At 46.3% G+C, this 26,880-nt stretch overlaps 1 protein-coding gene across 1 annotated transcript in view; it reads right to left on the bottom strand.

The window, feature by feature from the left end:
- The window catches only part of KIF26A (kinesin family member 26A), a 268,133-nt gene that overhangs the window by 18,197 nt on the left and 223,056 nt on the right, over nt 1–26,880 (bottom strand). The window contains exons 6-11 of the mRNA XM_060261583.1: nt 12,095–12,295; nt 9,148–9,241; nt 5,454–5,716; nt 5,010–5,193; nt 2,328–2,487; nt 857–1,019 (exon numbers count right to left, since the gene is read on the bottom strand). Of these exons, the coding sequence (XP_060117566.1) occupies nt 857–1,019; nt 2,328–2,487; nt 5,010–5,193; nt 5,454–5,716; nt 9,148–9,241; nt 12,095–12,295 (1,065 nt within the window). The remainder of the gene's footprint in view (nt 1–856; nt 1,020–2,327; nt 2,488–5,009; nt 5,194–5,453; nt 5,717–9,147; nt 9,242–12,094; nt 12,296–26,880) is intronic.

The following is a 26,880-nucleotide window of genomic DNA, read 5'->3' on the forward strand; positions in this document are numbered from 1 at the left end:
TAAAAAAAAAAAAAAGTACTGTTAAAACATTAAATGCATTCACAAGAGAATAACTGCTTGACACCCTGTGGTCACACTGATCTAAAGCACCAAAGTCATGCTTCAAATTTTCAACCATGCCTACCAGCTCTTTTCAAATAAGTCTGGCCTCCCAGCTTCTGACCCTGAAGCAAGAGTGGTGCTATACAGCTCCAAGGCAGGGGCAGTAGTTTGCTGCCCGCAGCATCTCACATCTAAACATTGCAACAGACATTCTCTCTCCTCTTTTTTGCATTTTATGTCCGTGTGTGTGCACCTGGAAGTCATGACGACTACTGGTGGCTTGACCCCTACTGGGAGCATGGAGGATATTCAGAGAGGTAGATGAATAAAGCTTGCCCCAGTTCTTGCAAGAGTCATCCCTGCATAGCTTCCGAGAGCTGACAATTCTCTTGACATAGGAAGCCACATTTCTTATTTTGGTTCAAAGCAAGCCAGAGAGATGGAACGACTAATGGATTCGTTCAGCGCAAGAGATGCTGCTATCCATATCTAGCATCTTGACATCCAGAAGTGTTAATCAGCACCACTGTTTATGAGTCAGCAGCAGGCAACTCAAGCTTACTGTCTAGGAATCTCTTCTTCCCTCTCAAGAAACACTTTCCTAATGCAGGGGTGAAATTCTAGCAGGAGCTCCTTTGCATATTAGGTCACACACCCCTGATATAGCCAATCTTCCAAGAGCTTACAAAAAAGCCTTGTAAGCTCTTGGAGGATTGGTTACATCAGGGGGGTGTGGCCTAATATGCAAAGGAGCTCCTGCTAGAATTCCACCCCTGCCTGATAGAACACTATTTGATTGCTGTTCTACACCAACCTTGGATTTCTTCTTCCTCATTCTGTGAATGCGTGAGGCAAGCTGGATGGTGCTGAGGGTGTCTGCATGATTGGCTGGTGAATCCGATATATGAGCTATCATGGTTGTTCTGCAGTTGATGTTCCCAAGAGATTCCCTCAGTAGCATGGTCAGTTTGTTGTCCCTGTGGAGTACAGCAGAAGCACAAAGAATGATTGGAGATATTTATGGTTCTCTCTTTCACTGCGCATCATTCCCATTTGAGAAGAGACTCACCTGAGATCTGAACTTGATCTCTCAAAGCAAAACTGCAATCTGTATAATGTGACCCACCCCAAACATTCTTTATTCTGGACCAGGGTTTCCCACACAGCACCTGCGGCATCCACCAATACTTCTCTTGGCACCTGTTGAATTTTTCAGAAAGTGGATGGTTGGCAAAGCCATTGTAAGGCGGTGTTTATCACTGGTTGCCCTCATTAAAATGAAAAGAGTTTTCACAATGGAAGATCAGGAGGACTGGCAAGCAGCGGGGCTTTGCTCAGCAAGTGTGTGGCTTCATTCCCCCTTCAGGCTCTCTTGCTTCACAAGAGGTGTGAGGCGGCAAGTATTGCATTTGGCTCTGCCACCTGTGGCAGCCATTTTGGGGTGGCACACTCCATCCCCTCTCAAAATTCCAGAGTTGCCCACAGGGTCAAAAAAGCTGGGAATCCCTATTCTAGACTAAAATGTGGGGCCACCCTATACAAAAATGATGAAGTAAAGCCAACGAGTGCCATCACAAGGTATTTGGAAAGACCAACGATCTCGAAGTTATCCAACCAAATGGTTCCTTACCCTGGCCAAACAGAGGACAAAATTCAGGATGAGCTGAAATTTTGTGAGAAAATGATTCGGAATAGGGATTTTTGAGAGGCCTTAAATGTTGTATAAAAGCCCGCTCTCAACATAATCATTTTTATATTTTTTGCACATTTTGCCCCAATTTCTGCCCCTTTTCAGTGGCTTTGTTACTTTGGCAGGGGGCAGTCTCTTTGCCCTGCTGGCTATATTATTCTGCCTGGTGCCTTGTAGTCAAGCCAATCTGGTTGCAGGACAACACCACAAAGTCAAGTAAAAGTGATAATTCCCACCTTCATTCTGAATGAGAGAGAACATTCCTGCTCCCATTTGATAGACTCCTCAAATTTCTATCGAAGTGGGAGGCCGTTTTCCACCAGAAGAGAAACCATTCAGAAGTACCCCACCCCCCAATTCCAGCTCAGCCTCAGATGGAGTGAATTGCAAGAGTTGCCCTCAAGAGTCAACTGAATTTCCTTCTAACTTCTCTGAGGAGGAAGTAGGAAGTCTTGGAAGGGCATCACTTTTAAGCCACCACTGGATACTGCCTATATACAACCGGCAGAACTTTGAAAAGCAATCTAAAAATCAAGTCAGAGGCAAGCAGTCCGATCGGCTTGGCATAAACGGAAGGGTAGACTGATTTACTTACTTGTATGGCACATGCTTGGCACCGTTGATTAAGGCTAGAATGACACTGCCCAAGGCAGAAAGGGAAAGGCAGAGAGAACCTCCTCCGTCTCGGCTCTTGCTTAATACCTTCTCGCAGCTTCCGAGGTCGATGAGATGTAAACGGCTGCGGCCTCCTGACACTAAAAAAACAAAACAAAAACAACAAAAGCACAGGTAACTCACTAATCCAGTTTGAAGTGGCAGACGCAATCCATGTGACAGAAGAAACTGAATATCGAGGGCAGGGGCGGAATTCTAGCAGGAGCTCCTTTGCATATTAGACCACACACCCCTGATGCAGCCAATCCTCCAAGAGCTTACAAAAAAGAGCTTGTAAGCTCTTGGAGGACTGGCTACATTGGGGGGGGGGGGTGGCTTAATATGCAAAGGAGCTCCTGCTAGAATTCCACCCCTTAACAAGGAGATTCCCTGACACCAATAAGTCTGTGGTTACTTTTAGTGTTTTTAGACAGGACAGCGAGCACCATCACAAAATGGGGGAAACTACAAAAAACTGGAAAATTCCAACCCAAGTATTCTCCAATGATGTGGAAAACCAGTTCTGACCGGGGTGTTCCCTGCATACCCAAAGGTGATGCCTCCTGGGACCAGCAAGGTACAGGAAAGCCAGGATTGCCTCTTTGCTTTGGGTGACAAGAAACACATTGGTGGGTGGCAGGGTGCCCCATGTGTGCCCTATTTCGGGTTACTGTATTAATGGGAGGAGGACTGAAGAACTTCAGAAAACAGGTATCATTCCACCCTATATAACCATCAGGCCATTGTGTCACATTTACAGAAAACAAGCTAATAGAAGCACTGAATTCCCACCCTGAGCAATCGGATCCATGCTGGTCATTCCAGCTTAAGGATGCAACGGAAAAAGTACAGAGGAATCATCGAAGGCAGAGGTGGAATTCTATCAGGAGCTCCTTTGCATATTAGGCCACACACTCCTGATGTAGCCAATCCTCCAAGACCTTACATAAAAGAGCCCTGTAAGCCCTTGGAGGATTGGCTACATCAGGGGGTGTGGCCAAATATGCAAAGGAGCTCCTGCTAGAATTCCACCCCTGATCAGAGGTAATGAATGGACTGGGGATGAGGAATAAATGGAAGTTTGAAAACCAATTTAACACACAGAAGTGTTGGTTTCTTTTAAAGACTTGTGGGGTTTTTTAAAAAAACTTTTTAAAAAACAGTGCACAGCGGACTTGTGAAACTCAAACCGTCACAAACCAACATATGGCACAAAGAAATACCGATACTTGAGAAAATAGTTTAGGGAGTTTGAACATGACTGCTCTCAAGAGGCTGGTTGGCTGGATCATTAATTGTAATCAATAAGGCTGTTTTCTTCTAATTACTTTTTCCAGGATGAGAACTGTAAGAACTCTCCAAATTCCAGGACTAGTGATGGTTCCCAGTACTCTATATCTATATGCAAGCAGCAAAACGTAACAGCTATATAGGACACAATGATATCAGACAACGCAAGGAAACAAAAGTGGACATCTCAGCAGTCAGGGTGATGGAAGCATCTGCAGCCGCATGTAATTGCACTGATCCAGTGAGAGGAATCTACAGGCAGATGTGGCCTCATGGTGGACATGCAGATGCACACCTGGATACGCATTCCCATCGCATTACCCAGATCCCAATGAACTGATGTGCTGCTTGCCCCTATTTACATGCACCCAGAGAACTGCTGTTGGAGACAGTGTGGTATAAGGGTTAACGTTCCGGGGTTACTGTGTAGGGGAAGCATTCCACATTGCAGCATCTTCTGACTGTCCCTGGCCTGAAAGATATTCAGCTTGCCTCAGCCGGGGCCTTCTTGGCCTTGGCCCCAGCCTGGTGGAATCAGCTCCCTGTGGAGATCTGGGCCCTACCTGATTTAATGCCATTCCGCAGGGCCTGCAAGATGGAGCTATTCCACTGGGCCTTTGGTTGAGGCAGCGGACGTCCTTACTCCATCTGCCTGGCTTCCCTTGCCTGTCATGATGCAATCTTATTTTAATCTTATCTTAATTTATTATTCCATCTCTAGGCCTACTGCTGCACTGATATATAGACTGCACCCAATCGAAACTGCCGCCATGACATATATGTTATTTGTTTTATTGTATATTTTATGGTTTTAGTTTGCAGTTTTTAATTGTTTTAACTTTTGTCATTATCCACCCTGAGTCCATTTGCGGGAAAGGGCAGAATACAAATTAACAAAAATAAATAAATAAATGTTCAACTGGGAACCAAGAGACCAGGGTTCAAATCCCCATTCAGCCATGACGCTCACTGGGTGAACTTCAGTCTATCCTAAAAAGGTAAAGGTAGTCCCCTGCACAAGCACCAGTCATTACCTAACATACCTTGTTTAAAACTTGAGTTTAAAACAGCAGAGCCACGAGCTCCTTGGAGAACGGGGGGATTAATAGGTAATGCATAAATGCAACAGCAGAACTGAAGTCAATATTGAGGTTATCTCAGGTGAAACTTCAAAGTCTTGCCTTAACCTTTTAAGGACCCAGTTGCCCAGTTCATTAGCAGAGCTGTCTTGGTTAATATTAATCAGTTTCTGCTTTGATTCTGGGTTTACAATATAAATAAATTTTCTAGATCCCATGCCAGAATAAACTGATTTACAGCCAGACCAACTTACTGCCCCCTTTACCGCTCTTCTCCATGCGGTACTGATAGATATGGAGGGTGAAGAGCATGTGTGAATTCCTCCGATCCTCTTCGTCGCACTCTGGTTTGCTAGTGCTTCGGGCTGCCAGAGCTGCATCGAGGTAAAAAGCGGCTTTCTCTGCTGTGGGAGCCCTTAATTCGCTTTGATTTTGAAGCTGGAACGGGAAAACAACAAATTAATACAGGGACAACGAGTCCTCCTTTCTGAAGCGGGCAAGCCTCAAGGCTGTTAATGGGAACAAACATGTATACTCTGAGATCTGGGGAGAGTGGAAGGGGTGTAATTTTTTCTTAAAGCAATTAAAACAGAACTCTTCTTTTTTTTAAGAGTGTGAGTTGTTGTCAGATAAAAGGAACTTTCTGACAGGATACAAGGCTACCCCGCACTTTCTCAAAGCGCCTTGAGATACTGTACCTGAGTCCCGCATATCGGATCCTCTCGCAGATAAACCCCAGGGGACTGACCATCCTGTAGACTGCCGGTGGCTACTTCGGCTAACAAATCCTGAAGGTTTTCATCTTTGCCACTGATCTCCACGGCAGACACTCGAATCGAGAAACGAGTGCCCGTCTTTTCCTTGCGCTCATTGATTAACCTGAAAAGCCATGAGATAGCGCAGGGGACTATGCCAAGGCTCTGCGTGGAATTATCTTCTCCAATCATTGTGTAGGATTTGCCTGGAAGGAAAAGGGGGAAGGGAGAGCTTGTTCAGACCATCAGGCACTTAAAAACAGCCTCGGTGTTGACTAGGCCTTCCGTGTATGTGCGTTATCATCGTTTTTATTAGGGGGAGTGGGTTTACCAGCCTTGTTCCCTTTCATAACAGTGAGTTCTTGTTGTCATTCATATGCCCAAAGAGCAGCATGAAGTTTACTTGTGAGGAAGTACAGCATGAGGGAAGTGTTTACTGAGGGTGTTTACTGAGGGAAGTGTTTACCAGCTGGTGAGGGAGGAGGGTAGAGGAAGTAAGATGGACTTGTGAGAGAACATGGACTGAAGCCACTTCCTTCAGCCCCCCATCAATGAGGAGTGGGTACTTGAAAGGCAAGGTGTTGACATTCCTGAGGAACAGAGATGGATGGAAGGAAGGAAGGAAGGAAGGAAGGAAGGAAGGAAGGAAGGAAGGAAGGAAGGAAGGAAGGAAGGAAGGAAGGAAGGAAGGAAGGAAGGAAGCCTTTCTGCTCATGAAGTGATTGGAAAAATGAAGAATAAGGAAAGATGGCTGCCTCCTTAGCAAATGCTCTGCTGATGGGAAAAAAGAGAAATGGCCTCATGGTTCAGAACAAACTGGGGGAGGGGGGAATGGAACTTTGATCTCATGTACTTCCTTCCTCATTTTTGTTTCATTCTGCCCTCATGTGTGGTTACAGCTTTGGTGGCAATGAACAGTGTGTCGTGGAAATCTTCCATTTCCAAGCCTGGCCCAGGCAAGGGAGAGAGGAAGGGCACAGGACTATGACAGCCTGTTCATTCCTAGGGTCACTGGACCCACATGGAGTAATGGGAACATGGGTCAGGATGCTTCATACAAAGGAGAAAGGGGGCAAAACTGTTCCTTCGTTCATCTTCCATCAGTGCTGTACCACTCATGAAAGAAGCTGGAGGGAGCAAATTTGCCCTCTTCCCCATCCCCACTGCAACCTCCCAACTAGTATGGCTATAACTACCAGGGGTGCAATTCTAGCAGGAGCTCCTTTGCATATTAGGCCACACACCCCTGATGTAGCCAGTCCTCCAAGAACTTACAAAAAAGAGCCTTGGAGGATTGGCTACATCAGGGGTGTGTAGCCTAAAATGCAAAGGAGTTCCTGATAGAATTCTATCCCTGATAACTACATATGGGTTTCATGATCCCAGGACAAAATGTCCTGGGGTGCGAAAAGACTGCTGAGTGGAGGGGAAAACTGGGAAGATCAGTGACCATTAGCACCTTCCACAGATGGATAGCTCAGTCCACCCCACAGTCTGATGCTACTTTTAAACTATATACCTGACACTACAAGAGGTTATTCAGATACCTCTAAGAAGGCCTCATTTTGGAAAAGATCTCACAGGAACGGAGCTCCGGAACGTCTAAATTTTCTTGTGCTCTTTCTTTCTCCCCACCCCCACCCATACTTGCTCCATTGTTCAACCCCCCCATGAGAATTTTGCTGAACTCTAAAATTTGACAAACTTTCTCACATTTTTCTTCACCAAAAAATGGGGGGAAACCAAAACATACAAAGCAGACAGATGGAAATCTTCATCATGCCACTGTGGCCGCACAGGAGAAAGTAATTTTAGAAGTATGATGGGAGTAAGATTTTATGATGACAATGACAACTCAATAAGCATTTTAAGGTAGATGCTGAGCTGATACAATTTAGTACACCTTCCTGTAATGTCAGGGGTGTGTGGCATATGCAAATGAGTTATACAAAGGAGTTGTGCTAATGAGCGCCAGCACCTCTTTTTCTATGACATGACCCCTGCCTCTAAGAACCAGACAGGTCAGGTCCTCTCACAATCTATTTTACTTGCAATGAAGTTGGAATTGCAAACACTTCAGATTTTTTCCTGCCCTACAATGGGGTTTTCTCATGCCCACCTCCTGAGTCAAGAGCACCATAATCCTCCACATGCTCCTGTGTTGCTCCGTCCACCAAGGGGACCTTCTGACTTTGCAAGGATGAAGTTCAAGGAACTGTGTTTCAACCATACCATAGGACAGAAGTGACCAAACTTGTTTAATGAAAGAGCCACAAAGAATAAACTTAAAGAACATAAGAGAAGCCATGTTGGATCAGGCCAGTGGCCCATCCAGTCCAACACTCTGTGTCACACAGTGGCCAAAAAAACCCCAGGTGCCATCAAGAGGTCCATCAGTGGGGCCAGGACACTAGAAGCCCTCCCACTGTTGCCCCTCCCAAGCACCAAGAATACAGAGCACCACTGCCCCAGACAGAGAGTTCCAACAATACGCTCTTTTGTTCTCAAGGTCTGCTCTCAAACTTCAGATGTTTGAGAGCCACAAGACATGAATAAATACTACCACACACTTTCATTAAAACTCGTAATACTGGACTTGGTGGTGCAGCCATCTTATGTACTCACTTTTCTTCCTTGGCTCTTGCACTCTCTTCCTCCACTCTAGGTGTCTGGGTGATCTCTGTGGTGGAAGAGGAGAGCTTGCAAGCCTGCCTATTTCCTGCTCTTTCCCTGCTTCACATGTGGTGGATATAGTTGCCTACATATGGGTCAGCACTCAGAGGCTGATTGAGGTCCTGATGCTATACACATTTACTCAAGAGTAAGCCTCAGCCTCTTGAGAGCCACACAATGGTCGTTTTCGCACTCACCTTAATCAGCAGCGACGACCCTCTTCACCGCGCAGGATCTGCGTGGATTTCGCACTAATTGCCGCGGAGCACCCAGAAGAGCCGGAAAGTCCCGGCGCTTTTGCGGCGCAAACGGAAACCGCCAAAAACCAGTTTCCGTTTGCGCCGCAAAAGCGCCGGGACTTTCCGGCTCTTCTGGGTGCTCCGCGGCAATTAGTGCGAAATCCGTGCAGATCCTGCGCGGTGAAGAGGGTCGTCGCTGCTGATTAAGGTGAGTGCGAAAACGACCAATGTGTGTGAAAGAGCCACATGTGGCTCCCGAGCCGCAGTTTGGCCACCCCTGCCCTATAACACCATCTGCTTTTTAGACAACAGGAGAACACAATATGTAAAAGAATGGATTTTACTTATTCTATTATTAATCCTTAGGCACTTCCCCTCAATTAATTTCTCAGTCCCGGCTAACATTTCTACCCAGAGCCAATTAATTTCTCAAGGCCTCTTGAATCTTTTGAATTTGGTCACACCTGTCCCTTACGAAAGCGTCTTCTTGCAGAACCTCACGTGTATCCGAATATATATACATGGTTGCCTTTTTTCTTTCTCCAAATGGATATAAAAAAAGAACTTAAGGTCCCAGTGTAGAAATAAAGCGGGAGAAGTTTGCAAAGCTAATTAAAAAGAAATTCTAATCTATTCATATACTCCAGGTTTATTGTTCCAGGAGCTGACAGCATGTAATTACCAGGCTGACATAGTAATTAACTGTAATGAATTTGGGAGCTCACCAAGCTTGACATGACCAAAGCAAAAGATGCAACCATCTGCACCGTTCACGACAGACTGGATTACTTCTGCTACTGTTCCAGAGCACACCTCAGCCTGAAAGAGAGATTGGAAACCAGTTACGGATCATGCATCGGTATGCGCTTTACCGCGGCCTTGACGTGAAAAGGATTATCCCGAACACGACGCTTTTCGCACATTTCACGGCATTAAGCCGTATTATTTTAGTGTCTATATTCCATTTCTCTCTCTCGTAAAGCCGCTGTATAAGCCTACAATAGTTTCCTATCCCATTATCCCGTCTCCCATGGAGTATCAATTTTATGACCTTGGTAACAAAAGAAATGCTATCCATCCAAGCGAGTGGCTAATATAATAACTCATCCATGTTTTCTCAGTAATGGTGGCAGCTCTGCTGCAAGAAAAAGTGCTTCTAGATGTTGGGGAGGGAGGGGGATTTAAGAGCCCTGAACGAAAATGCTGAAAAGATCTCCATTTTATCTTTGCCATGGAAACCACCTCCACCAGAACAGAGAGATGAGCTTCTCAGACAATCCATGAAAATGACAGCAGTCACTCAAGCTTCTTGTCCCCACATTTCTTGAAGGGAGATAAAGATGCCTCTTGTGTGGTTTTTCTGTATGAGGACAGACTGTGCATCTCGTGATAGGGAGCCATCGCTCCCCGTTTCCCACATGTCCTGAGGAAGCAAGAAGGTGGTCCACTCATCCATTCCTCTCTCGCTGCTTCTCCCTTTAAATTCTGTACAAATGCATGCTTCCCCGCCAACAACACATTTTCCTTAGGGGGCCATGAAGGTCTTGGAACAGCAGCAAATCTTCTGTACCAAACGAGTTTGGTCCAGCGTAAACATAATACCCCAAGATCCTAAGAGAGGTTAGAGATCAAGAACAGGCCTCTCGTGGCGTACACGGATCACCTACTTGGGAACTGTTATCTCTCTGCTCCCTATGTGTAACTGCTTAGTTTGATAACAGCCCTTCAACTTCATGCTCATGGATAAAAGAAGAAGATATTGGATTTATATCCTGCCCTCTACTCCGAATTTCAGAGTCTCAGAGCGGCTCACAATCTTTTTTATCTTCATTCCCCACAACAGACACCCTGTGAGGTGGGTGGGGCTGAGAGAGCTCTCACAGCAGCTGCCTTTTCAAGGACAACCTCTGCCAGAGCTATGACTGACCCAAGGCCATTCCAGCAGCTGCAAGCGGAGAAGTGGGGGATCAAACCCCGTTCTCCCAGATAAGAGTCCGCAGACTTTACCACTACACCAGGGGTGGCCAACGGTAGCTCTCCAGATGTTTTTTGCCTACAACTCCCATCAGCCCCAGCCATTGGCCATGCTGGCTGAGGCTGGTGGGAGTTGTAGGGAAAAAAACATCTGGAGAGCTACCGTTGGCCACCCCTGCACTACACCAAACTGGCTTCCCTGTACTCATTGTTACTGTAAGCAGGAGACCAAGAAGGAATGATTACTACAGATGAATCAAGACAGAAGAAACGGCATGTGCTGAACTTCACTGTCACACATGCCTTTCCATTTATAGTGGTGATCAAAACAACGTGGAAAATCCTCGCCATCTGGAAAAAGCCCACGCACATGCCTCACAATGTGCATCAGAACCCTCTGTAACATGTACAGCCAGTAGAGTATCTGAATAACCATTAAACGATTGTGTGTCTGTTTTTACATCAAGCATTCACATTAGGAAGAGGAGAGGGCAAGGATTATGAAAAAGGGTACTCACTTTTGCCTGGGGCAGTCTTCTGCCCCAGTTTGGAGAAAAGGAAACATGGGAGTGCGGAATAAAGGAAGGAGAGGGAGGCAGTGGACGGTTTGGCGGGGGGGGGGGTGAAATAATGGTTTGGTTTCATTCTGTCTCCTTTTCCATGAAGCCAAGATTAAAAGGAAATAATTATTTACACAGAGAGTGATTAAAATGTGGAACACACCGCCAGAGGATGCCGTGATGGCCACAGGAATAAACAGCTTTAAAAGGGGGTTAGACAGATTCATGGAGGATAGGACCGATTTCACACTAGACCTTTAATCCTGGTTTAGCCTTGTCCCCAAACTGACATTCTACCCTAGAATCAGAGAAACCAACTCCATGACTCTATGATTCTAGTGTAGAATGTCAGCTTGGGGACAGGGCTAAACCAGGATTAAAGGTCTAGTGCGAAACTGCTCTAAGTCTAACAATGGCTACTAGCCACGGTGACTGAGGCACTAATCCTCTGAATCCCAGAGCCAGGAGGCAACATCAAGGGAAGGCCTTAGCCTCTATGCCCTGTTACTGGATCTCCAGAGGAGCTGGTTGACCACTGGGTGAGATCGGACTAGCCCGGGCCATCCAGGGCAGGGTATTGCCAGGGAAGATCTTGGTAAAGCTGGACAACTCTTTTAGGGAAGATAATTTCCCACTGCTGGTTTTCTCAGTGAGAAGAAGATTCCTGTGCTTCCGGAACACGCAATACGAAAGGCACCAGTTTGCTAACTCAGCTAACACCTTATGCACCCCTACTTAGATGTGCAGCTCTTCCTGCTAATGGCAGAGACAACTCCATGCTTATAAATGTTTCATCCACATGGAGCCTTAGGAGGACATCTCGTTTGAACTGCAGCCCCAGTTCAATTTGTGTGTGTTGCTTTAAAAGACAGAAGGAGGTACAGCAGAAAGTATTCACCAAGTAGAATCATCGCCGCTGATATTGCTTCTTAATTTCACATCTGGGCTAAATTAAAACAGCGTGAGACCTTGCGCGCTGACTATTAATTAGCATGCCTTCCCAGTAATTAAACCAACTGATTCAAAGTTTAAACCCCCTCCCCCTCCCCCCCAACCAAAGCTGTGAAGAATTCTCTTGCTGGATTTAAAATGCCATGGCAGTGCCAAATTATTAGTTTCACGTGCTCAGTTCTAGTACCTGGGAAGCATCCTGTGGAAACACCGCATCAAAGGCAAACATCTTCGGGACCGCCACGGCTCCTCTCCGGTGGCCCGCATTGGAAGGGCCACTGGTCGATGGGTCGTAAAGCGTGATCTGCTTTTTCCGTGGATCCACCTTCAGGAATGACATGGATTCCGACGTGTCATGTGAGGGACAGATTCTCACCATCACTTTCACCTACAAGTCATCAAAAACATACATATTTTTAAATTTTTGATCCTGCATAAAATATTGACCGTGGTCTCTTGACTAATACTTGCGCTGACAACCTAAAACACAGGACTAGTGTAAATGACAGGGGAAGGCAAAGGCAAACCATCCCATAAAAAGTCTGCCATGAAAACACGATGAAAGCAACGTCGCCCCAGAGTTGGAAACGACTGGTGCTTGAACAGGGGATTACCTTAACTTTTTAGCTTTAGTGCATCAGAGCATTACTGCTTGATAAATGCATTACCAAGTGTTGGCCTGCATATGCGAATGGGCCATTACAGGTATAATACCACAGGCAGAATGCAGTATGACTTCAACTGCAATGCTTTTCACTTTACATTTTAACCTGTCAGTCATGGATTTTATGGTAATCACAAACGCAGGACTGAGGGGCTGCTTCAAACATGTGTGAACCTATCCAATCTCACAATCAAGATTAGCATCCAGTAGCGCCATAGAGCAACAAGTCCTTCCGAGTATAAGGTTTTGATAGCCAAAGCTCCCTTTGACAGATTCGAATTGACACAGGGATCTTTTGCCTCTCAGAAGTTTACACCCTGAAAAATCTTGTTAGCCTCTAGGTCAGGGGTGTCAAACTCATCTGTTATGAGGGCTGGATCTGAAATAAATGAGACCTTGTCAGGCTGGGCCATGTGTCTCCTAAAATGCAATGCCAGGTAGCACAGATATAAACTTTATAAAGAACGCAGACAAACACAATTACAGACGGTAAAGCAAAACTATGGTTGATGTTAAATATGGTTAGTTTGTGAAACCAGGGGTCAGCTTGCAAACAATTATTCAGATCTTGGTTAGTCTCAATAAATGTTGGTACGACAGCCTTTCCTGTTTGGTGTAGTGGTTAAGTGCGCGGACTCTTATCTGGGAGAACCGGGTTTGATTCCCCACTCCTCCACTTGCAGCTGCTGGCATGGCTTTGGGTCAGCCATAGCTCTGGCAGAGGTTGTCCTTGAAAGGGCAGCTGCTGTGAGAGCCCTCTCAGCCTCACCCACCTCACAGGGTGTCTGTTGTGGGGGAGGGAGATAAAGGAGACTGTGAGCCGCTCTGAGACTCTTGAGTGGAGGGCGGAATATAAATCCAATGTCGTCGTCTTCCTTTTTTCCCCCACCTCGTCCATAGAGACCTGGCTATTTTCTTGGCCTGGGTGGCCAAGATATGCCATTCTGAGCAGAGCTGCACGGACAATGGTGCAACTCCGCACTGTAGATATAGTTAATAAACCAAATTCAAACCATAGTTTCAGATCCTATTTTCACACACCCTTAATACCAGTGTTGCAAGCTCCAGGTTGGGAAATACCTGGAAATCTGGAGGGGGGAAACCTGGGGAGGAACTTCAGTGGGGTATAATCCCATAGAGTTTACCTTCGAAAGCAGCCATTTTCTCCAGGTGAGCTTATATCTATTGCCTGGAGACCAGCTGTAAAAGCGGGAGATCTCCAGCTGCCACCTGGAACCTGGCAACCCTACCTCACACAGTTGCCATCTCCAGGCCGGGAAATTCCTGGAGGTTTGAGAGTACAGCTTGGGGAGGTGAGGTTTGGGAAGGAGAGGGACTGTCATGGGTGCTGGGGGCCCTGCAGAAGAAGCCGAGCCTGCAGAAGAAACTGTGCCCCTGCCACCTGCACCAGTGTCCCTGCCTCCTGCTGGAGAAGATCCAAGCCCCCCTGCCTCGCCCTCTCGGGTGGCTCGTGTGCGTGACCGCCTTCGTCAGGACCTCAGGGATCGGAGGAGGGCGACACGCTGACGAGCAAGACGCTCCCTGAGCCCTGAGTTTTGAAAGGATTCTGGCCCTTCTAGGAGTGAGGGTGCTTGAGTCTCAGCAGGATCCTGGCTGCCCTCTGAGTCAGCAATTAGCCCAAATGGGCAACTGACAGCAGAGGGCTATATAGCTGTGGGCTTTGAGGGAAGGCTTTGTGGAAGCAACTAGTCACTTACCTGACGTTCTAGCATCCACTTCGGCTTCTGAACCTTTGACCTACGATACCTGGACTGTGATTCGGTTTTGGCGCTTTGGACCCTCCTTGCTACCCAGCTACAGACCTTGGACTGCCCCTGGACTTCACCTGGCCTGGCCTCAGCCCGTGACAGGGACCTTAGCAGGGACTAACACCATAAAGTCCACTCTCCTAATCAATCGTTTTCTCCAAGGGTATTGATCTCCGCTGTCTGGAGATCGGCTGTGATTCTGGGAGCTCTCCAGGCCCCACCTGAAAGTTGGCAACCTTTAAATGTGTTGTTAAATTACGGCCTGCCATTCCATCAGAACCAAGCTTCAGTTATGCTGAACTCACTTATAACTGCATTTTCTCTTCTTTTTTACCCATCTTAGGGAATACTTCTCAGCATGCAGCACCGAACATCTCTCTTCCGAAGAACAAAGAGGTTAAATATCTACTGCGGCCTTTCCAGGTATGAAAAACTTCACTGCCAGGAATGCGGAATCTTTTAAACGCACGTGCTCCAGAAAGAGGCCCTTTTCTTTTCCAGCGCTCCGCTTTCTCTCCTTCCTTTGCCTTCCTGAGACACACACACACACCATGTGCTGATATGAATATGAAAAGACAGTCCTAGAAAATAAGCGAACCTTAAAATAAAAGAAGCAGTTGCTTCAAAACGGGAAAGTGTATTGTGGGTGACACTTCCAAGGCTTCCTTCTCATAAAAGCTGCATGAAGCTACCGGCTGCCTCTGACCTTGACATATCGCCAAGGGGGCAAGGAAACAATCTTCCCTGTGCAAAAAAATAAAATAAAACACAGCGGAGAGGACTCCGTTCTGCAACAAGCACACTTGATTATAAAGAAGGTATGCCGTCACGCCGTTTGCCCAATGCATGGATAAAATTGGACTTTCCTATCTACCAGGTTTGAGGTACCCAAACGTTACTAAGTTCATCAAGACCTGAAGTTAAAGTCAAATTCAGAGAGCGCAATGTTTTAAAGGTGCCCGGACACTTTCAACCTAAAAGTGGCCGGGTGCCGCTAAAAAACTACGCTCTTTGGAAGCCTCCAAAGAGTGTAGGGGAGTAAGAGGGCACCTCGTAGCGCCCCAGGCAGGGTAGCACCCGAGGCTGCCGCCTACCCCGCCTAATCCCACACGCCAGCCCTGAAGATGACGCTGGCACTTTACTCTTGTGTCTTCAAAAAAATAACTTGACTCTTAAGAAACAATGTTGGCCAAGATTGGCCAGCAGAACCTGGAGTCCGAGGGGCTCACCATAGTTTCAGGTGGTCACCATGTTGGTTTTGCAGCAGAAGAGCCAAGATTCAAGGGCAGCAGCACCTTAGAAACCAACCAGGTTTCCCAGGTATAAGCTTTTGAGAGTCGGAGCTCCCCAAAAGCATATACCCTGGGAATCTTATTGGTGTGGTAGTTTGGTGTAATGGTTAAGTGCGCAGACTCTTATCTGGGAGAGCTGGGTTTGAGTCCCCACTCCTCCACTTGCAGCTGCTAGAATGGCCTTGGGTCAGCCATAGCTCTTGCAAGAGTTGTCCTTGAAAGGGCAGCTGCTGGGAGAGCCCTCTAAGCCCCATCCACCTCACAGGGTGTCTGTTGTGGGGGGAGAAGATATAGGAGATTTTGAGCCGCTCTGAGTCTCTGATTCAGAGAGACGGGCAGGGTATAAATGTGTACTCTTCTTCTTTAAGGCGCCACTGCGCTCAAATCTTGCCCTTAATGGATGAGAACCTCTTTAACTGCTACCCAAAGGTTGTGTTTGTTTGATTTACAACCAGCAAACACATTTGTCTGGTCCGGTGTATGTTCTCAAGACAGTTATGAGCAGCCACTGCCTGAATCCAACATGCATGTGAACCATAAAGCGCAATTGTCCATGCCATGACCCCAGGTAAAACATCCTCAGAAGCAGAGTTTTCTTGATTTTTTAAAAAGGAAAAGCGTATGTCATTCTGGGTACAGGGATAGACTTGAAAACTATGTTGTTGTTAAGTCGCACAGTCGAGTCCAACTCTTTGTGACCCCATGGACCAAGTCACGCCAGGCCCTCCTGTCTTCCGCCATCCAAAGTCTGCTCAAATTCATGTTGGTTATATCAGTAACGCTGTCCAGCCATCGCATCTTTTGCTGTCCCCTTTTGCCTTCTGTCTTTCCCAGCATCATGGACCAAGTCACTCCAGTAAGTGCTCCCTTCAACTATAGCACAGGACAAAAAGCAACAACCCCCCCCCCCACACACACACACAAGACAGACACACACACACAGAGCTACTTGATACTGAGTCAGACCATTGGCCTATCATGGTCAGCGTTGCCTATTCTGACCGGCAGTAGGTCTCCAAGGTCTCAGGAGGAGGTCTTTCACATCATTTGCTACCAGATCCTTTTAAATGGAGGTGCCAGGCATTGAACCTGAGACCTTTGACATGTAAAGCAGAAGCTCTACCACTGAGCCATGGTCCATTCTGGAAGGTGGATAATCTCCAAGGCTTAATCTGAGACAGGACACACCAAGACTCAGCCTTGGAAGTGTGTTCTACAAATAGACAGAGAATCCAAGTACACGTGACATTGTTGTCGTTCATTCGCAGAGTCGAGTCTGACTCTTTGAGACCTCATGGACCAAGTCCAAGTCTGCTCAAATTTGTGTTAGTTACATCAGTAACGCTGTCCAGCCATCTCATCTTTTGCCATCCCCTTCTTCTTTTGCCTTCTGTCTTTCCCAGCATCAGGATCTTCTCCAGTGAGTGCTCCCTTCTCATTTGGTGGCCAAAGTATTTGAGAATTCTGTAATTCGAACTCTCACTCAAAGCTCCTATTCTTAACCAGGCTTCTTTTTACGTGGGGGGTTGGAGGAGAGGAGTACCACTAACACTGTGCCCAGGGTAAGGAAAAACCCCTCATCTTAATTGCTGTGGGTCTTTCCAATTGCTGTTTAGGTTTGAAAACATAAAATGGGAATCCTGACCCTGGAATACGAACAGTATCTTAGGCATCCAGTCTTGAGTAGATGCAAAGTACCATTCCTTTATTCCCACCTTCCTGTTTCTATTCAGAATTCAGGGCTGGATCTGGAAAGATGCAGTTTTCTGGAATTCAGAAATCAATCACTGCATGGTTTGGATGTTTCCCCAGCTGCTCTGAAAACAAACCCTTTCGACTATATTAGGAAAACAGCAATCCGTGGGGAGGTTTTAAAATTTTTTTCTTGTACTATGGTCTCTTTCCATACACGTGCTGTTAAGAGTTCTACAACTGATCCTAAATAAGTAGGGACCAATGTTCCCTCTAAGCTGCAGCGTTTTGTGAGCAAAAATTCTACTTAGTGAGCTACCGGCGTTAAAGTTGTGAGCTACTGCAGAAATTATTGTGCTCTGGGGTAATCCTTCCTGAGCTAAGACCAAAACGTGTGAACTGGAGGCTAAAAATCTGTGAGCTAGCTCACGCTAACTCAGCTTAGAGGGAACACGGGAAGGGACAGGTCTGATTCCAACAAATCTTTCATTTTCTGGTTTGATAGTTAACTATTAAGGAAGGGGATGTGAGCCAGTTAACTGTCAGGTCATAAAATTTTGATGGTTAATGGGGTGGATTTAACCACCCTCCAATTTAAGTGGCTCTTTTTCCAGTGGAAGAGGAAGTTTGAGGAAGTCACTCGAGGCTAGCAGAAGGCTTCAAACTTTTCAAGTTTCAAGTTTATTTCAATTTATATCCCGCCCTTCCCACCAAAGTGGCTCAGGGCAGCTCACAGCACATAAAATCTAACATAAAATTATTGAACTTAAAACATCTTACACCGTTAAAACAGTAAAATAAACAGAGAAACGGGAGAAGGAGCCATCCTAACATCCAGGCCTCATTGGGGGGGGGGGGGGGAGGTCATAGGAGCAGAGCTCCAGAACCTCTAAATTTTATTGTGCTCTTTCTTTCTTACACTCCCCCTCTCCCCTGCAAAAGTAAAAAACTTGCTGGGCTCCGTTGTTCAACACACCTGTGAGAATTTTGCTGAACTCTAAGATTTGATGAACTTTCTAATATTTCCCCCCACGAAAAAAAATGAGGAAATAACCAAAGCATATAAAGCAGACAGATGGAAATCTTCATCATGCCGCTGTGGCCACATAGGAGAAATTTTAAAAGTATGATGGCGGTAAGGTTTTATGATGACCATTATAATTCAAGAAGGATTTTAAGGGAGATGCTGAGCTGATAAGATTTAGTCCACCTTCCGGTGATGTCAGGGATGAAGGGCATATGCAAATGAGTTGTGCTAATGAGCTCCGGCACCTCTTTTTCTACAAAATGACCCCTGCTGACATCTAAACATTAGGAAAAACTTCCTGACAGAGCAGTCCCATGGTCTTCCTTGGGAAGTAGCAGGCTCTTCTTCTTTGGAGGCTTTTAAGCAGAGGCTAGAGGACAGTGCTGATTCTATAAATTTAGGCAGATCACAAGAAGGAGGGCAAGAAGGAATCAACCAGTCATAGGCTCCTAGGATAACACTGATCGCCATTTAGGGTCAGGAATCTTCCTCCAAGGACTGACCCAAAGATTCTGAAGGGGGGGGGGTTGCCTTCTGCAGAGCATACAGCCAGGGTCACTGAGGGTGTGGGGTGTGGCAGCTGTGAGGGGTTGGACAAGATGACCTTTTGGGGTCCCTTCCAGCTCTACATTTCTATCTCAGCTGTTCTGCTGCAAGCAAATTTCTAGGAAGCCCTGCAAAACATTTGAACTCACCTAGATATAATCGTGGTGCAGAGTGGTAAGCTGCAGTGCTGCAGCCCAAGCTCTGCTCACAACCTGACTGCAATCCCAGCAGAAGATGGGGTCAGGTAACCGACGCAAGGTTGACTCAGCCTTCCTTCCTTCCTATGTCCGTAAAATGAGTTCCAAGCTTGCTGGGGGCAAAGTGTAGATCAGTGGCCCCCAACCTTTTTGGCACCAGGGACCGGTTTCGTGGAAGACAATTTTTCCATGGACTGGTGGAGGAGGCGGTGCTGGGGGTTTTGCCACCCCAGGCTGCCCCCCACCCACACCACATCCCTGCCTCCATGGGGGTCTTTAAATGGGGGGGGCGGGGCTAGGAGCAGTGCTGTCCCTACTGCCAGCCCGGGACCTGGGCAGGTGAAAGAGGCGGTGTGGCATTACTCCGCCTTGGATCAAGGCCGTGCCACCTCTTTAGTCTGGGGATGCTCTGTCTTGCTCCGTGGCCTAGTTGCTAGCAGGCCACAGACAGGTACCGGTCCACGACCTGGTGGTTGGGGACTCCTGGTGTAGATGACTGGGGAAGGCAATGGCAAACCACCCCGTAACAAAAGTCTGTCAAGAAAATGTCACGATATGATGTCACCCGTTGGTTTGTAATGACTCAGTGCTTGCACAGGGGACTGCCTTAACCTTTTTAGATATAACTCAGAGAGTGGAAAAGCTTTCTCAGCGTATCATATACAACTCAAAACTGCTGGTTTTCCATGTACTGCATATCTATGCTCTGCTGCAGCACTCCCTTAAGAAACAGAAAGTACTAAAAACCCACCACATCCCATGCCTTTGTGGACGAAATGCATTGTCTGTCTCTCCACCTCTCCTGTGATGCCCTCTGGGTCTCTGGAGGGAGATGAGAGGCCAAGAGTTCGGAGATGGTGAAAGCAGGAAAGACCAAGAGGAGGAAGAGGAGGAAACGTATGGAGATCAAAAGCCATCTCAAGAGGAAAACAACACACAAGCCCACACAGAATCGAGACTGTTATTTATGTCAGTGATCCCAATGCATCGCTTTAGGGATAAAGGCACTGCTCTGGAGGTTAACCCACCTGGGCAACACAAACAAGAAAGAAAGGCCAGACTTCGGCGCCAAAGACCATCGCCACCAGGCGTAAGCATAGTGTAGAAAAAGGAAAGTGATGACTGCTAAGTCAGCAGCACAACACTAGCAATTTCGTGGAGTAAAAATGAGATGTGTCAGCCCCCTGACACCGAGCCCCTAATTTTCATAATTCAGTTGCACCTTATTTTTCTCCTCTCTCCTCCCATGCAAGTCAGCAACCTCCGTTATGCACGGCAACAACTGAACAAACGGAGAGAAGGGAAATGCTGTACCTGACATGCATACAAACACCTTTACTCATGCAACAATATGAAGGGTTGTTTTCATAGCTTGCTCGCTCATATATGCAGCTCCCCTATATTGAGAGCCAGTTTGGTGTAGTGGTTAAGCGTGCGGACTCTTATCTGGGAGAACCGGATTTGATTCCCCACTCCTCCACTTGCAGCTGCTGGAATGGCCTTGGGTCAGCCATAGCTCTCGCAGGAGTTGTCTTTGAAAGGACAGCTTCTGGGAGAGCTCTCTCAGTCCCAGCTACCTCACAGGGTATCTGTTGCGGCAGGGGGGGTGGGGAGATAAAGAAGATCGTGAGCCACTCTGAGACTCTGAGATTCAAAGTGAAGGGTGGATTATGAATCTACGGTTCTTCTTCTCCCATCACAAACATACACACACGCAATATGCACACCACAGCAACAATAAGCAACCTCTGAGGAGGTATCTGATGAAAGGTGCTTTGATTCTCAAAAGCGGATACCCCCAATATCTAATTGGTCTGTAAGGTGCTACTGAACTCAGATCTAGCTGTTCTACTGGAGACCAACGCATCTGTCCCCTGAAACTGATGAAGACAGAGATGCAGTCAAACCACTGACCCCCACTGGCAGCAAAGCCAGAAGAACAGTGACTCATGCAGACACACAATGGGCAGCCTCCTCTTTGGAGGAGCACCCCATGTTCACAAGAGACTTACAATTTATTTCTCATGGCACCCTATCAGTTCCTTGTGGATCATTAATATATCGCAAGGGTGGCCAAACTTGCTTAATGTAAGAGCCACATAGAATAAATGTCAGATGTTTGAGAGCCATAAGACATGAACATCAGAGGGAGGAAGGGAGGAAAATAAATGGGAGTAAAGGGAGGAGGGAGGGAGAGGTGGAAAGAAAGAAAGTAACTAAAAGCATTCTACAAGCTGCTGGCAGGCTTGGCTTGGAGAAGTGATTTAAAGAGACTAATGCCTTCTGCAAGCTGGCCAATGGGGTGGTGGAGACATCAAGAGCCACACAATGTGTGTGAAAGAGTCATATGTGGCTCCCAACACACAGTTTGACCACTCCTGATATATCGTGACATTCAGTTCACAATGTACTAGTCTGTTTGGAGGAGCCACACATGATGAACGGTGCAATCCTAAAGCAGGGTTGTATCTTTCTGGCCCTTTCCAACATGGCATTTTGTGCGGGGATGAACTGTGTCATTTATGCCACTGACCACCATGGATGCCCCAAACCACAAGACTTACTTGGAACACAGACATGTAAGATGATGTAATAATGAAATGCAATGCACCATCTGCACATTTTCCAAAACTTTTTAAGATCTGAAGAGAAACATATGGTGACATTTTCAAAGGTTGTTTAAATTGGGAGTGTTCTCTCCTTTTTTGAAAGAAAGAAAGAAAGAAAGAAAGAAAGAAAGAAAGAAAGAAAGAAAGAAAGAAAGAAAGAAAGAAAGAAAGAAAGAAAGAAAGAAAGAAAGAAAGAAAGAAAGAAAGAGTACATGTCTTTGGTTTCACCTCTCTGTCCTCCTCTCCAACCAAATCAAAGTCCTTGTAAAACGACATCCTAAACCAAAAGCTGTATTATTATACTGTCCTGTGTGAGATCAGCACAAATCAATGGTCATTCGATCAGTTCTACAATCCAGACCTGCAGGACCGGTGCCCTCCAAACTGAATACATAACAGCCACATGTTTCAACCCCTTTACCCTAACCAATTTGCATTTTACAATGCCAAATAAGTAACAATACCAGGTTGACAGCCCTTTGGTGGCCTAGACACATGAAGATGCTTATCCTGAGTCAGACCTGGGCTTATTGAGGTTAGTGTTGCCTTCTCTGACTGGCAGCAGCTCTCCAGGATCACAGGCAGACGCCCTCCACACTACCTACATGTTGTGTATGTGTGATTCTGTTTTTCATGTGGATTAAGAACATAAGAGAAGCCATGTTGGATCAGGCCAATGGCCCATCCAGTCCAACACTCTGTGTCACAAAGTAGTAAAAAAAAAATTATACACACACACACACTGTGGCTAATAGCCACTGATGGACCTCTGCTCCATATTTTTATCCAATCCCCTCTTGAAGCTGGCTATGCTTGTAGCCGCCACCACCTCCTGTGGCAGTGAATTCCACATGTTAATCACCCTTTGGGTGAAGAAGTACTTCCTTTTATCCATTTTAACCCGACTGCTCAGCAATTTCATCGAATGCCCATGAGTTCTTGTATAGTGAGAAAGGGAGAAAAAGTCTTCTTTCTCTACTTTCTCCATCCCATGCATTATCTTGTAAACCTCTATCATGTCACCCCGCAGGCGACGTTTCTCCAAGCTAGAGAGCCCCAAGCATTTCAACCTTTCTTCATTCTAGTTGCCCTTTTCTGGACTTTAATCCAATGCTATAATATCCTTTTTGAGGTGCAGCGACCAGAACTGCACACAGTACTCCAAATGAGACCGCACCATCGATTTCTACAGGGGCATTATGATACTGGCTGATTTGTTTTCAATTCCCTTCCTAATAATTCCCAGCATGGTGTTGGCCTTTTTTATTGCAATTGCACACTGTCTTGACATTTTCAGCGAGTTATCTACCACGACCCCAAGATCTCTCTCTTGGTCAGTCTCTACCAGTTCACAACCCATCAACTTGTATTTGTAGCTGGGATTCTTGGCCCCAATGACCTTTACTTTGCACTTGGCCACACTGAACCTCATCTGCCACGTTGACGCCCACTCACCCAGCCTCAACAGATTCCTTTGGAGTGCCTCACAATCCTCTCTGGTTCTCACCACTCTGAACAATTTAGTGTCATCTGCAAACTTGGCCACTTCACTGCTCACTCCCAACTCCAAATCATTTATGAACAAGTTAAAGAGCATGGGACCCAGTACCGAGCCCTGCGGCACCCCACTGCTTACCGTCCTCCACTACGAAGACTGCCCATTTATACTCACTCTTTGCTTCCTATTAATTAGCCAGTTTTTGAGCCACAAGAGGACCTGTCCTTTTACTCCATGATTCTCGAGCTTTCTAAGGAGCCTTTGATGAGGAACTTTATCAAAAGCTTTCTGGAAGTCAAGGTAAACAACATCTATCGGGTCTCCTTTGTCCACATGTTTGTTCACCCCCTCAAAGAAATGTAACAGGTTAGTGAGGCAAGATCTTCCCTTACAGAACCCATGCTGAGTCTTCCTCAATAACCCATGTTCATCAATGTGCCTACTCATTCTGTCCTTGATAATGGTTTCTACCAACTTTCCTGGTATTGAATCAGACTGACTGGCCTGTAGTTACCAGGATCTCCTCTGGAACCCTTTTTAAAGATGGGGGTGACATTTGCTACCTTCCAGTCCTCAGGAACGGAGTCAGATTTCAATTAAAGATTACAGATTTTTGTCAGAAGATCCACAAGTTCAACTTTGAGTTCCTTCAGAACTCTCGGATGTATGCCATCCGGCCCTGGTGACTTATTAGTTTTTAATTCGTCTATCAGTTGTAGGATTGTTAGTTCCTGCCAGGCTCATTGGAGCCTTTAGGACTGAGCTCGGGGACTTGGGAACAATGGAAAGCAGGATACAAACATCTGCTTTCCCGGTCCAATCACCAGCCCCCTGCTGGTTCAAATGACCCAATGGCGTTCTAGCGCAGGAACTTCAGAATGTATATAGTCTGCCTGTTACCATGCTGCAAAGAGCTGTGATCAACTGCAACTAAGCCTCCTCATGCATCGAACCCACTATTTACGGCTGGACAAACACTTGTCAAGGATGCTCTAGGGTTAGGCTGATTCTGCATTAAGGGGGAGGGGGTTGTATGGCCCCTTCCAATTTTGTGATTCTGAGATTTTCCCAACTACCAGCTTCTTCTAACTGAAGATCATGGGGGCTGAACCTGGGTCCTGCATGCAAAGCAGATGCTGTATCACCGAGGCACAGCCCCTTCCCAGTTTAGCCGTAGGTTGGCGGGCAGCATTAGCTTAAATGTAAGAAATATCATTTGACTTGGAAGCACAGAAGCTTTACACAGTACCCCCCAATCCGCCATGTTTCTCGGTTAAGGGGAAAATGCTGTTCAAACTAATTACAAAGATGACCTGACTCCAATGGATTTAGTCCAACCCCCTGCACAATGCAGGAAACTCACAAACACCTCCCTCTAAATTCACAGGATCTTCATCGCCGTCAGATGGCCTTCTAGCCCCTGTTCAAAAACCTCCAAGGAAGGAGAGCCCACCACCTCCCAAGGAGGAAGACTGTTCCACTGAGGAACTGCTCTAACGGTCTGGTTCTACCTTCTGGGGCCACAGAAAACAATTCTACCCCATCCTCTAGATGACGGCCCATCAAGTACTTGAAGATGGTGATCATATCACCTCTCAGCCGCCTCCTCTAAACATGTCCAGCTCCTTCAACCTTTCTTCATAGGAGTTGGTCTCCAGACCCCTCTTCAGTGAAAAGTGCCAGCTGATAGGTGATGTGAAAGACCTCTCCCTGAGACCCCGGAGAGCTGCTGCCAGTCAGAGCAGACAATACTGACCTTGACAGGCCAATGGTTAGACTCAGCAGAAAGCAACTTGGTGTGTTGCCAATGCCATACTTTCCTAGCAACACTATGAAGTAGGCCAGTATGATAAGTCCCACATGACAGAGGAAAGGGTTGAAAGACAGGTTCGAATCCCCGCTCTGCCATGGAAGCTTGATGGGTGACCCTGGCCCAGTCACGCTCTCTCAGCCTAACCTACCTCACAGGGTTCTTGTGAGGATAAAATGGAGGAGAGAATGATGTAAAAACCCCCTTCGGGAGGGAGGGAGGGAGGGAGGGAAGGAAGGAAGGAAGGAAGGAAGGAAGGAAGGAAGGAAGGAAGGAAGGAAGGAAGGAAGGAAGGAAGGAAGGAAGGAAGGAAGGAAGGAAGGAAGGAAGGAAGGAAGGAAGGAAGGAAGGAAGGAAGGAAGGAAGGAAGGAAGGAAGGGAGGGAGGGAGGGAGGGAGGGAGGGGTTTTTTGTAGGAAAAGCCCAACATGAGTTCATTTGCATATTAGGCCACACCCTCTTGACAACCAGAACTGTGTTCCTGCTCAAAAAAAGCCCTGGACAAAAGAATGGCCTGCCTAAGGCTACTGATTGAAATCAACAGGAGAGGTTAGATTCAAACTTGGGTCCACACCCTCTCTTAGCTGCTTATGGTAAATTAACCCCAACGGAGACACCTCTTAATTAGCTATCCGTGTTGGCCGGGAGATATCAAGCTTTGCTGTTTCCACTACAACTAAAGTTTTAATTTCTGTAAATTATCCTAAAACAAACCCTCCCCGGCACAACCAAACACCCTGGCGGAGGTTCGTCTTTATTCATGAAGCCGTCTGCGTTATGCAAATCGCACACAACTATCTCGCTAATTAACTGCCTCTCTAATTCATGTGGGTTTTTGTGCACTGTGGGTGAAAATTAAACCACTGAATTGCCTGGATTTGTACGTTTCAGAGAGAGTCACAGGGCCCGCAAAAGAACTAGGGAAAACCCTATGACAACCCCATAACTGTCTGAATATTTTTTAAAGAAAGAAAGAAGATAATTGCACATCCTGAAAACCCTCCAGGTGACAAGACTTTCATGGCAATAAGTAAGTTGGAAAGTTTTCGGGAAATAGGTGGACAGAAGGTCAGGGGAGGGCCCGAGAAGTGTTAACAATGGCTGTTTATTTAAATGCCAAATGCAAAGGAGAGACGAAAGATCCCAGGAATTTCTTTTTATCTCATCTATCTGGCTGTCAACATACTGTAAGAGTCAGGGGAAAAGAAAGGTTACAGAAGCAAAAAAAAAAAAATACAACCACACACAGGCAAGCTGAAAAACTGCTCTCCCCTACCATTTTAAGGGCAAATCAGCAATGGATGCTGATTGTGAGCAAAGAACAACAACAAAAAGACACATACCCCCTCCCTGCTTCTTCAAGTACTCATTTATCTGCAGAGAAAACATTTAAAGACTCACACCTCATAAACAGGGGGGGAAGAGAACAATGGAGCCAAACCCTGTTCTAGCAATTCTTCCCGTTGCAGAGGAATTACACAGTACACATTAAAGTACCATATAATGAATCAGACCTATGGTTCATCAAAATCACTACTGTCTTCTCAGACTGGCAACGGCTCTCCAAAATCTCTGGCTGAGGCCTTTCTCATTACCTGATCTTTTTTAAAAAACTGGAGATGCTGGGGATTGAACCTGAGACCTTCTGCATGCCAAGCAGATGCTCTACCACTGAGCCACAGTCAGTCTGAGTTGTAGACAGTACTGACTTTGATGGACCAATGGTCTGATTCAGTATCAGGTGTGTCATGTGACTGTATCATTTAACTTAAAGGTACAGGACATTTTTGTTGCCAAGTTCTCAGCAACCCCAGGTGAATGTTAGAATTCTACTGCCTTCAGGTTCCTATAAAGTAGGGGGCTGATTTGC

This window comes from Heteronotia binoei, chromosome 21 (genome assembly GCF_032191835.1).
Source record: "Heteronotia binoei isolate CCM8104 ecotype False Entrance Well chromosome 21, APGP_CSIRO_Hbin_v1, whole genome shotgun sequence".
In the NCBI taxonomy this organism is placed as follows: domain Eukaryota; kingdom Metazoa; phylum Chordata; class Lepidosauria; order Squamata; family Gekkonidae; genus Heteronotia; species Heteronotia binoei.